The sequence below is a fragment of the Antechinus flavipes genome, chromosome 3, assembly GCF_016432865.1.
Source record: "Antechinus flavipes isolate AdamAnt ecotype Samford, QLD, Australia chromosome 3, AdamAnt_v2, whole genome shotgun sequence".
In the NCBI taxonomy this organism is placed as follows: domain Eukaryota; kingdom Metazoa; phylum Chordata; class Mammalia; order Dasyuromorphia; family Dasyuridae; genus Antechinus; species Antechinus flavipes.
The window spans coordinates 200048382-200062040 of NC_067400.1; the positions used below are offsets into that span (position 1 = coordinate 200048382).

A 13659-nucleotide genomic window follows, 5' to 3' on the forward strand; every position below is an offset into this window, starting at 1 on the left:
TATTAGCCCCAAAGACCACAGAATTTTAGGAAATTACTAGTGAGAAAAAAATTATTTGCATATTAGCAATTTTATTTTGTCTACTATATGTATGGTTTATTTCATAGCTACTGTGTTAAAAAAAAGTGAATATATTAGAATTAATGTTTTGTTACAGAGAATGATATACAGATAAATGTATATTTATGTGACCTAAAGCAAATGATTATAGTTTTTGGTGGTCGGTGGGAACCTAGGCCCCTGTTGCCTTATGTTCAATGGATCAAATTCACATTTTTTAACTTTTGTGTCATTTTCAAGGAATTTTACCCCCTTAAAAGTTGGGGATTGGCTGTGCATTCTAATGAAAGACATTATATAAATAACTAAGTGCATAGTTATTTACATTGTACAAATAACAAAAGTCATATACAGAATATATAGAAAAGGAAAAGGTATTAGCAATTGTGAGAATCAAGATATAAATTTCAACTATTGTTATGATTACTTTACCATTCTACAATATTATGATATTGATGATAACTACATTTCTTCCAAAGTCTAAAATTATTTGGACTTAATTTAAGATGAATTAATCCTACAGCAACTAAAAGAAAATCACTTATCTTATGTGAAGAAAATTATTGAAAAGTTTCTTCACTACTTCAAAGAAAGTAGTAACATTCAAATAACAAATATATTTTAATATTATTTCTGACATATACACCTGACATGATAAAAAGTCAGACTTCAAGATCAACACATATCACATCAGAATATGAATGATTGATTAAGAATTAAAATAGGAAAGACCACTAAATTTCAAAGGCATATTGTTCATTAAAATTGATTCCAGGTATATGCCACTAAGACTTGAAAATCTACGCTGTTTCAGATAAAATATTACATACAGTTTAGCAAAGTAAGAATGGACATATAAGAGTTGTTATCAGACCAAAATACATATAGAATGTCCAGACAAAAGAGCAATATATACTGTTTGATGAGATTACTGGATATATTTTGCCATTTCATAATAAAGTGTCAACATTAAAAATAATCACATAAGAAAGTAGAATTTTAGAGAGTTCTAGAGGCAGCTGAGCAGCATAGTAGACAGAGTGCTAGACATACAAGGTTCAAATGCAGCTTTAGATACTTACTAGCTACATGATCCCAGGCATTCACTTACCCTCTGTTCACCTTAATTTCCTCAAAATGGGGATACAAATAACACCTACTTCCCAAAATTGTTGTGAGGATCAAATGAGATAATATTTGTAAGGGGCTTACTGTGGTAAGCCTGACCCATAGTAGGGATTGTAGAAATCCTGATTTCTTTCCTTCTTTATGCCAATATCTTTGCCATGAGAAACCTAAATGGGATCACAAAGAGTCAGACGCAGCTGAAAAACAACTCAATATCAATAATCTTTGTCTCCCTTGAGTGTCATAGGTTCTAAGTTCCTTCCAATTCTGTTATTTCGTGAAATTCACTCTTCATTCATTATTTTAAATAAAACATTATATCTAAGACCACCAGAACATATTTTCAATACTGCTAGACATTGAAGGTAAGGAATACAGAAGAGAAAAAAATAGGAGATGAAGATGGTTAAGAAGCTGGTATCTGAAAACAGGATGTGGATTTCTGGATGCCAGTTTAAAATAAGGGAAATTAAGTTCTTTAGCAGAAGTAGTTTATACACACCAGGTTCAAAAGAATATATTTCCTTGTATCTTACAAATCTAATTAAATAGATTAAGTTAAATTAGAAATTTAAATGAAAAATCTAATTAAAAATTAAGCTTAATGACTATGATGTAAAATCAAAAGGCATTAAAAAACATTTTAAAGGACCTTTAAACAAAAAAGAAAAAGAAGACAAAGAAGAAGATGGAAGATACTTATGTATCTCCTTACTTAGGTACTTTTCCAATACAAAGAAATTGCACCCTGGAAAATGATGCTTTATGGGCCAGAAGAAAATTATCTTGGCTTGCAAATCTCTCAAATGAATAAAGGAAGCATCTATGCAAAGGAAATTAAAGACTTCTTTAAGCTGGGAACTTGGGAATTAGTGCCAGTTTTACAAATCAAGCAGCTTAATTTTTAATTTCTTTTTGGGTTGGAGATACAGTTAACAAAATGTCTCTGAAAGACAGATGAAAAAGGAGTCTAACAGAACCACCTCTACCTGTCATGAACCGGAGGGGATATGTGGCTGAAGTAATAATAATAATAAACTAAGCACCTATTATGTTCCAGGCATTGTGCTAAGCATTTTACAACTGTTAATCTCATTTGATCCTCGGAACAATCATAGGAAGGTGTTATTATCTTCTTTTTATAATGAAGAAACTGAGGTAGATATTGGTTAAGAGACTTGTCCAAGGACACAAAGCTAATAAGTGTCTGAATTCAGATTGGAACTCAGGTATTTCTCACTCATTTTTCTTTTTGAAAGATCTGATAAAGGATGTGACAATACTCTATTCCTCTTTTCCTTCCTTCTTCCAACTCATGATTATCTCTCCTGCACAAGTGGGCAAATACTCCAAAATGTTCCTCTTCTTGGTCTGTTTAAACTTTGTGTTTTAATTAGTACTATTGACTGGGTAGCAAAGAGAGAGAAATTCAAATACTTGGTCTAAATAGACAGTATGTCTGAGTCTCCTGAGAATAAGGAAAGTGAAATTTATTGATATTCATTTTTTAAAATATTTTGTATAGATGTTCTAAAGCAGACTGGCTAAGTACTACATTTCAGGGGTTATTTTTTCCCCTTAAATAAGATTGAGCCAATTTTTTATTGCAGTGTTAGTGTGGGAATCATTCGTAATATTAATTTTCCCCATTGTTCATCTCCATTCATATTCAAAAAGACCCTATGTTTGTAGGGGAGGAGCAAGAACAGTAACTAGAGAATAAATCTTTCCTGGTAGGAGGAGATTAGAAGGAGCTAGACCAGGTTGGTAGTGCTCACCTCAAGGATGGAGGGCAGAGGACAGTAATAGCTGTTAATAGATAACTTTTATGTTTCAACTTCAGACAAGCCAACCATCTATCCTCATAGACACCTGATTATATGCATACAAAATTGTCTCCATCTACCTGTCTGATCTTAGTTTCCTTTGTTTATCCATGTCATACCCACAATGGATGTGCCTTAAGACCTCTGACCTTTTATCATTATACTCTTTTACTTGGTCAGTTCTCAAAGGTTAAATTATTGCTGTGCAGAAGATGCCCCAGTTCATATAACTGCCCCTTGTCTTTCTCCTGAACTCTACTCCCTCATCATCTCTCATTTTTATTCTTTTCTTTTTGTTATAACTAGTATTTCTAGAACTACATAAAAACCGTAATGGTAACAATGTACGTCCTTGCTTTACTCTTGATCAAACTAAAAAGACTTTAAGAGCTCTTTGTTTTATATAAGCAGTGTTTATCATAATAAGAAGAATCCAATTTATTCTTATTCTTTTTGGTATTTCTAAACATAAAATCATGTTGTGTTTTGTAAAAAAAAAATGCTGCTTCTATTGATGTCATTTTAATAATTTTTGTTATTAATATTATCTATTATATGTAAACTTTTTCTAATATTAAAGCAACCCTGAATATAAATCCACCCTGGTCACAGTGTATAATCTTTTGCCCTTGTTTCTGTAGCCACCTTGCTAATGTTTTGTTTAATTATTTTTGCTTTGATCTTCATTAGAGATATTGGTTAAAGAGCAGCTAGATGGTATAGTGGATAGAGCACCAGCCCGGAAGTCAGGAGGACCTGAATTCTGATGTGGTCTCTGACACTTAACATTTCCTAACCTTGTGACCCCTGGGCAAGTCACTTAACCCCAATTGTCTCAGCAAAAGAGAGAAAGAGAGAGAGAGAGAGAGAGAGAGAGAGAGAGAGAGAGAGAGAGAGAGATTGGTTGCTTATTTTCTTTCTTTGCTTTTTCAATCCTTGATTATGTATCAGAACCATATTTATCTTATAGAACAAGTTTGGCAAGATGTCATCTTTTTTTTTTTCCTAAAAGAAATTTTTGGAAAAAAATTTGGAGTTAATTATTCTTTTAGTGTTTGATAGATTCTATTGCAAATTTATTTGGTACTAGGTTTATTTTCCCTTTGGAAATTCATTTATAGCTTGTTAATTTCTCTTAAAATGAGTAATTTCTATTACAACAAACGAAGATTTATATTTTTGGTATATATTCATTCATTTCCTATAAAGTATTGGTTTTATTGATATTTAATAAATTTATTTTTAAAAATTCTTCTTTTCTTGTATTTTTCTTTTCTTTTTTTATATTGGCAATTTGGTTTTCCTTTCTTTTTTGAGTCAGATTAGCTAAAGAATTATCTATTTTAGTTGTTTTTTTAACCAAAAAAGTTTTTGCTTTTACTTATCAATTCAATAAACTGTGTTTTAAAATGTTTTGTTGCAATTTTTTTTTATTTTTAGAATTTTTGTTTCAGCATTCAGTTGAGATTTGTTAATCATTTTTCTAGTTCTAGATCAATACATTGGTATTGATCATGCCTTCTCATTTTGTTGATGAAAGACATAAATTTTCTCCTAATGTCTACTTTTGCTGTAACTCAAACATTTTAATTTGTTGTCTCTTCATTAATTTTCTAAAATTAAATTATCCTATTGTTTCTATGATTTGCTTCTCAACTCACACTTTTTTAGGATCAAATTATTTAGTTTCCATTTAAGTTTAATTGCCTTCTCCAAATGCCTTTTCTTGATTATGATTTTTATTGTATTGTGATTTATAAAAGATATGAGTTCTTATGGACTATAATGTGGTCAGTTTGGGTATTGTGGCACACAACAAAATATTCTTATCAGTATTTTTATAATAGTATAGAATTGTTAATCAAAAAGATGTCCATTAGTAGAGAAAGTGGGCTTAAACTCAGAAAGCAAATGTGGCAAAAGGGTAACAGCCTTTGGAAATCCTTTTGGTGCAATCCTTCAGATAACTTCCTTTTTGCATGTTATAGTTTTCCTGATGGATTCCTTACAGAACCTTAAATCAAACTATTTACATCCAGTTGACTACTCCAAATACAAAAATTACCCCTAGTTATAACTGACCCAGTGGAGTGAAGATAGGAAATTCAAATTCTGTGGATTTTTTGAAGCTCACAAAGTCCTTTCTAGCCAAAAGAAGGGATTTGTGACTGGGGAGGAGAAGATAAGAGGAGGAGGAAAATCAGAGTGACTGATGGGAGGAGGAGGAAGGAGGATACCAAAGTCAAGATAAAGGTCCCTCCCAAGTGACTTTTCAAAAACCTGCCTGGTACTGATCTCTTCCTGTCTCTCTACCATGCTAAAATTTGACCTCCAAATATATGCTTGCCAAAAAAGCTATCTTACAGGAATTCACACAAGACAAGCACTCAGATGATGGCCTAAAACAAAACAAAACAAAACAACAACAACAACAACAACAATAAAAATACAAGGTCATTCTCAAAGTCTCTCTTAAAAACTTTTGAATTGATTATGTGATATGAGAGACACTGGCAAAGGACCACGCAGCATGGCATGCCTTCATCAGAGAAGGTACTATGCTCTATGAGAAGGTGCTATATGAAGTAGCTCAGAAGAAAAAGAAGATGCACCAAGTTAGAGAATCTACCCCAAATGTTCATAGGGACTATTTGTGTCTGATCTGAGGTAGAACATTTCAAGTTCGTATTGATCTGATTAACTACAGGTGGACATACTAACTTGACTCTTATGTTAGAGTCATGTCATTTTGATCTTCAAAAACATGACATGTGATGTCATTTTGGTCTTCAAAAACAAAGGACAATAACCACTAATACATGCTCAAATAACTTGAGTTCTGATCTAGCTCCTGACTTTATGCAAGACCCCTTGTATAACTAAGTTCTTCAATCAATTAGAAATAACTTCCTAACAATATCACTTTATTTATCCATTAGCGTTTAAGTATTTTTTGTGCTTAATCTAAAGTCTTTGATTGGTAGATTGAATAAATGAATGAAATGTATTCTCATCTGGTTAATGTAATAGAGAGTAATGTTTCTTATTTTAAATGGAACATAATAATTGATCAGTGCACTCATTCTTAATAAGGGAAATAATCAAAGTATTTCTTCAAAATAACTTCTATTTGTTCTATTTGTTTTCTGATAGTGAAAATTAAGCAAAATAATGAAAGTGAAGGAAAAATTTAAAAACAAATAAAAAGAACTCTTGTGGTCTATTCAGGCTTAAAAATTTTAATAAAAACATTTCTATCAGGAGATCATTATATACTTCAACAACGATACTGTATGAGGATGTATTCTGATGGAAGTGGATTTCTTTGACAAAGGGATCTAACTCAGTTTCAATTGATCAATGATGGACAGAAGCAACTACACCCAAAGAAAAAACACTGGGAAATGAATGTAAACTGTTTGTATTTTTGTTTTTCTTCCCAGATTATTTTTACCTTCTGAATCCAATTCTTCCTGTGCAACAAGAGAACTGTTTGGTTCTGCACACATATATTGTATCTAGGATATACTGTAACCTATTTAACATGTATAGGACCGCTTGCCATCTGGGAGAGGAGGTGGAGGGAGGAAGGGGAAAAGTTGGAACAGAAGTAAGTGCAAGGGATAATGTAAAAAATTACCCAGGCATGGGTTCTGTCAATAAAAAATTATAATTATGGAAAAAAAACATTTCTAAGTAGTCAGAGGGAAAAAAAAAGAAATATGTAATAGAATTCTTATAGTACTCTAAAAGAAAAATCATGAAGAAAGTAGATTACTAATGTAACCCCATTAGGCAGGATCCCCAAACTAACTCTAGTTTCCCACAGATTCAATCTTGAGGACTAATACAAAATAGTCAACATCTCTCTAACTTAGGTATAGATCATGTACAATTTTCTACAAATAAGGGTAAAATACATACTCAATCCCAATATAAGCACTCAAGGTAACAGTAGAAATATTGAATATGATACTCACAAAAACTCATAAAGAAGACATATCAAACATTTATAATATAACAACTCATAAGCAGATATAGAAAGCAGATATAGAGAATAATGATTTATAGACTGCCTACTATATTCCCAGAACTAAGTGCTTTACGAATATTACCTCATTTGATTATTACAACTGTTAGGTAGGTATTATCACCCCTAATTTATGAAGATTAAGCGACTTATCAGAAAGTATCTGAGGTCAGATTTAATATCAGGCCTTCTTAACTTCAGACCCAGCACTCTATCCTACCTTCCTTATAGCAAACATGTAAGTACTTCAATAGGGCATAAACTCCCTCTTGGAGGAAAAGACACTTTGGATCTACAAGGCATCTCTATAAAGACAAAAGGGTGGTAAGCTACAGGTGCCTTGATTTCCCAAGTCATAGCTTCTCCCCACCCACCCCAAATAGATGCCAGATGACAATCTTCTTTCTCTAAGAAGCAATACTCTTCAACAAATCTTTCAAATCCCCTCTTTTCTCCAGAGGAACTGATCTTTAAGTCTCCCTTCCTGTCCCCCCACCAAAATTTGGCAACTCTTGAATTTAGATTACCCACAAAAAAACCCTAAGGTTGTAACTGCTTCATTCCATGGCTGAATTCTGGGATCACACAGCCTCTGAACATTAAATACCACTATACATCCCCTTGGTCTTCCACACAGAAGTCTAGAATTCTGGAACACTTTTAATCAAGTTCCCTCCCAGATCCAGTGGGCAGGACTTATGTCCACCATGTACTACAATGGGAACATCATCTGTGCCTGGTTACTGTTATCTGTTGGACTAGGAAGTTAATTAACAGTAGTAGAACTTCTCTGCCAATATGTTTCTGTATGAACATAGCTCTGGAGTACATGTTGAACTGTGATCAGAAAGTGTTGGCATGGTGTATGTAATTCCTCTGCCCAAGGTCCACCATTAATAGTTCCTGAGGAGAAAGACTATGTGTATGTGAAGGATTCTCTTTGTTGAATTCCAGTTCTGTTCTGCTATGCTCTAATCTGGCAGGAGAAGGCAAAGAAATGTGAAAAAATCCCATAGGATTTGGCGCTCTCACCTCCATGGCCCGGGTTCAATTCCTGGTCAGGGAACCAAATGATGAGGTCTAGATATGGGGTGCCTAAATAAAATTAGAGTTTAATTGAGGTCTAGTGGCAGGTTCGGGATACAGGGAGTCAAATAGACTTCCCCTGCAACACCTTTGGATTTGGCACAAGGATACAGAGTTAAATGAAGTCTAGTAGCGGTGCGAGGGTTCCCAATAAAGGAATTTATTGGCCCAAAAAGCTAGATTGATAAAAGAGGTTTATTATGGGGTTTGGAAGTAAAGTATAGTTAAGGAAATAAGTATGGATAAAAAGATAAGAAGGGCACCAGAAACAGGGTTCCAGTGGGCAGAGGGTCCTGGCATGCCAGGCATAAGGCTGGCATGTTTGGAACTTCTGCAATGAGAGGGTCCCAGCTTGGCGCTTTTATAATGAGAGATTTAACTAAAGGGACCTATGGGTGGAGTCCCAAGTTGGCTCAGATACAGGTGGGGCTGGGACAGGCCCTGATCTTTTATTGGAATTCAAAGGGACCACGATTTGTGAATCAAAAGTTCCTGGATTGATAATACATCAACTAGAAGGGGTTGGGAATCAAAAAGAAAGGAATCTTCAAGGGACCACAACAGCATCAAAAGTATCAATGCATCCACAGATATACTACAGAAGAAAATCTAAGCTCGAATTGATTGAAGAGAACCCCTGATCAATTCTATATGCACCCATTAATTCAAAACACATCAATATAAAAAGTTGAAGCACAAAATAACATTGAGGTGTGAAAAATTATAATTTCTAATTTTATCATTTAGCAAAATACTGATTTGCATATCTCAAAATTAGTGGAAAATACTAACACAAAAGACAAAACCATATTCTTTTTTCTTACACAGCTTTGGAGCCATTACCTTGGACCCATGGTCTCCAGTCAGCATGGATCACTGGAGCCATTCTATCTAGTCAGCCTCACAATCCAGATCCAGTCATTTTGTCATCTGTTGTGCTGATGTTCCTCACCATCCTGGGTTTGGACTGCTTTTATTAGTAAGTTAATAGACCCCAATTTGGTCCATATATCCTGCCAGTCATCCTTAGGTCTCAGACCATACTTCTCATCTTATTCAAAAAGTCATCTCTTACTCTAAGATGAGTAATCAAATTAATTCAGCCATTGTTTCTGGTAAAAAATGAATTTATTCCCTATCCCTTCACTTATCACCCCAGTGACTTCCCAAACCAAAACACCCTTCCCTGATTACAACTCCCATATATCTCTTTCTCTCTCCCAACAAGCTCCTGAGGGCAAGGGAGTGTCTTGCTTTTGTAGTTTTATCACCAGTATATGGGACAGTGATTAGCACAAAGTATGCATTCATTCACTCATTCATTTATTGTTTTTTGGAATGTTGCACTATCTTTACCATGGTTTATTTTTTGGCTTATGTACAAGGGAAGGAAAGGGAAAAAAGAATTTATATAGTGCCAAACATTGTGCTAAGTACTTTTAACAAATATTATATTGACAGGGGGGAGAGGAATAGGGGACCCTGAACCCTGAAACTATCTTCTCTGACTTTGGAGAGGAAGCTATGGGGTGAACGCTGAGAAACTCTCCTCTGACAGAGACCTACCCTTTGGGGCAGTTTAGTGGTTTCGTTAAGATTAGCTCAGGACCACTCCCTACTTAACTCAAACTTAAATGGTCTCATTTGGCTGGAGATCTGGACATGATATTTCTATTGAGTAGCTGCACTTTCTATTGAACTGAAAATTAGTCCAGGACCATTCATAGTAGCCAGAACTTAGGTGATCTCATTCAACTAGAAATCAACTAGGCCTGAAGGCAGTGACAACATCCAAGGCATCTCATTCAATTAAAACTTCAATCTCAGATTTCCTATTAAAAAGCAATTTAGTTTCCTTGCAGAATGTCCAAAGCAGAATTATGCCTTGTCAAGGAACCTCTTTCTCCTTGGCATAGCTGCCTGCCAGTACTCCTGCCCACTGTGAAAACATTTTTTTCTCAGTGATAACCCCTTTTTATTTCTCTTCCAGGATTTCTCTGCTAGGACCTTTTTTTTTTCTTCCAGGATCTTGTCACTCAGAAGTCAGTCTTCCTTGCAAAGCTGACTTCAGCAGTGCCAACAATAAAACTTCCCTTTTTTGCCACTAATATTTCAGGTTCATGAATTCTTTCATGTTGAACGACCAGAAGGAGATTCTCAAATCTCAGCTCTCTGCACTGCCATTAACTGCATCAATATCATTTGATCCTCTCAATCCCCACAAAATTGGTGGGTAAATATCTGAAGTAAGAATAAATACCATTAATGATCACCAATATACAAGTGAGTATCTATAATATTATTTGCTTTAAACAAATGGTATTTCAAAATAATAGTAAAATTGAAGGACATGGTTCTCTTATCCAGCAAAAGGTATTGCCTAATCAGAATAATACACAATATTTTATCATTTGAAATGTGATAAAAAAAAATCATCTAAAAGTCATTGGCCCATAAAAAGGAGTTTCTTGCATTAGGAATCAGAATTGTTCAGAAATGTGTAGACAAGTTAGATAAATAATGTAGTAGAAAGTGGTATTAATTTTTTTAATGGCACTATATAAATCCAATATTTTATATCACATATTTCAAACTTAATAGGGACCTAATGTTCTAACCTTTTCATTTTACAGATGAGGAAGCTAAACTAAGAGATTATAGAATTATGAAATTTGAAAGTTTGAAAATACTTCATGGAAATCTAGTCCAACTCATACATAAAAAGAATCCTCACTTTAAAATATCCCATCAATTGGTTATACAACTTTTGCTTGAAAACCTTCAAAAAGAAAGAATCCACCATCCCTTGAAGCAATTCATTTAAGCAACTATATCAAACTTTTAAAAACTGGTAGAATTTCACAGAGAGAAAGAATTTAGTTTAATAGAAAATAGAAGGGTTTAATTATTTTTTTGTTTATTCCTATCTAAGAAATGTGGTTTTGTTATAGTGACTTGATTCTTATAGCTGTAGAATTATCCTTATGCGAATCCTTCATATTCCAGGATACTATCACCAGGGAATAACTTACATAATAAAGAAAATGTAAGACGTGGTGTTCTTGATTCCTTTGAAACATTAATGCTTCTCTCAAGTCCCTTATCTATTTCCAGTGAACAGCTTACTCATAGGCAACCACTGACCAGCCAAAAAGGCACAATGCTATGAGAGAGAGCTACTTTGATCCCTAAAGTACATCAGAACATATTAGCTAATGTAGTTCACTTCTCATTCTAAACTGAATATTGTATTTTAATGCAAGGTTTGTTTCCACAATGTTGCCAAACAATTGCCTCAAGTGTTAATTTTATTTTGGCTGCATAAATTAGGTTCACAAAGACCAAGGAGCAAATTCAGTGAGTTCTAAGGAGAGATATCATTAATTGTATTTAACATTTAGAAAGAACACAGTATAAACAATTCTTAAAACTCTACGTCTCACTAAAAATAGAGATTTTCCCATACTGTGGTAAGTGAAAAAAGTGTGCTTTTAAAATATAATATTTATACTTTAAAAAGATAACCTAAGTAAATATTTACTTTTATATTTCTCAAAATATGGTACAGCTCTTGTGAAATCTAGTGAACAGACATGAAAACTCATTTGAGCTTTGCCTTATAAAATTAAAAATCAAACCAAGCTTTTGGAAAAACTTGTTTGTTTTTAAACTTAAATTTCTGTATGTCATTTGTTGTGGAAAGTGATCCTACATAATTTCATCCTGGATCATTTGTCACGTAGCATATATTGAATGCCTATTTGCAAATAGTTTCTATATTAGTGGATATTTTAGAAAAGGAAAGAGATCTAATATCTTTTCATTGAATTTTTAACTTTCATTTTTATATAGATTCAGTCATATTTTCAACTAACATTAAATTGAAAATACCATCTACCGGCTAGTGTACTGAAATTTAGTACTATAAACAAGTTTTATCATTCTATTAAGCTAGTTTTCCACGTTATTTCAGTATGAAACTTTAAAGAAAACAAAGCATAAGGCCTTGCATAAAACTCACTCAGGATCAGCCAATTCAATACTCAATCCAAGAAACAAAAGGAGAAGAGGAAAAATCACATTCCTCTCACATTCATTAAGAGGCATGATCACACTACTTACCTTTCTCAGATTTCTTAGTTTCATTGTGGACAGAATGGCTACATCCCATGTCTCCAAAATAATGTGCTCATAAATTTAACTTCTCATCACAGGCTCCTCTTGTCCAAGAGTGTGCACGTCTTCTTTATATTTTTGCTAAGATACAAGGAGCCACTCCTAGATGATCCACTTCAGTCATAGCCACTAATGAGGAAGAAGGGATGGGGGGGAGGAAGAAAATGCCAGTTAACAACATGGTATCTAAGGACAGCCCAGCAGGAATCGTTAATGCTTGTTATGAATTATTGTACATCATGTGGTATGGAAATTAATTCCATATAATCTAATCCCGAGTTATTTTCCAAAACATTGCAGCAGCAGAGGCAGCTGCAACAAGCAGCAGCAGTAACAAACAACAGTTAAGAGCTGCCTAGGCTAGTTTGCTACATATACTTTTACCATAATTCTCTTCAGATAAAATTAGTTGAACATATATAATATTTAAGATGCAAGATAAGCAGAAACAAGGAAACTGTTGATTTTATAATTCAAATAATAGAGGCTGGGGAATAAACATCCAAAAAAGAACTTGGCTGTTTTATGATCTATATATGAATATAGAATTTAAAAGTTTAAAATATGGCAAATATAGAACAAAAGCAACATATGGAAATTACAATTAAACCAAAGGAGGGATAGGCAAATATTGTTCCAATTTCTAAAAAGTAGGGGAAAGGATGGGTGACAGAAAGTTTAGATCAATAATCTTGATACCGATCCAAGAAAAGAGATTAGAATAGAATGTTTGTGAGCAGTTTTTTTAAAAATGTGTTATATATTTGGTGCCAGGATGAATTCATTAAGAACTTATTATATGACCTATTATGTGAGTTAACCTCAAGAGTGTTCAGTTTGTACATTTGGTAAATGAAGAAACTTCCAACTTTAAAATGCTAGAATTACAAGTCAAGACAAATTAATTTCCTATTTAATAAGATTACTAGATAAGGTCAGTGGAATTGCCAATCCAAAGATTTGCTAAGTCAAAAGAAGCAAACTTGAATATCTTATTTGGTCACCTTTTGAATTGATTGGTTTGTTGTCCTTATTCTCAAAGAGGACCAAATGGACATCACTATGTTCAAATTCAATGACGAGTCTGACTGTGGCTAATCACACCAATACCAACTCAGAATGCTCTGCCACGGTCAGACACAAATAGTCCCCATGAATACTGGGAGTAGCTTCTCTCGCTTTGTCAGAAATACATCTCGTATTTCTTCTGAGCTAATTCAATTCTGCTTTCCTCATAGAGCATAGCACTTTTTCTGATGAGAGCACACCATGCTGGGTGGTCCTGCACCAATGTCTCCTATGTCATACAATCATTTCCAAAGTTTTTAAGAGACATCTTGAGAGTGTCCTTGT

General features: G+C 33.8%; 1 protein-coding gene across 4 annotated transcripts in view; it reads right to left on the minus strand.

Moving 5' to 3' along the window:
• PPEF1 (protein phosphatase with EF-hand domain 1) overlaps positions 1 to 13659 on the minus strand; it is a 169751-nt gene that overhangs the window by 134279 nt on the left and 21813 nt on the right. For all 4 annotated transcript variants that reach the window (XM_051984413.1, XM_051984410.1, XM_051984412.1 and 1 more), the window contains one exon: positions 12253 to 12435. In XM_051984413.1, coding sequence (XP_051840373.1) covers positions 12253 to 12301 — 49 coding nt within the window. In that variant the 5' untranslated portion in view covers positions 12302 to 12435. The remainder of the gene's footprint in view (positions 1 to 12252; positions 12436 to 13659) is intronic.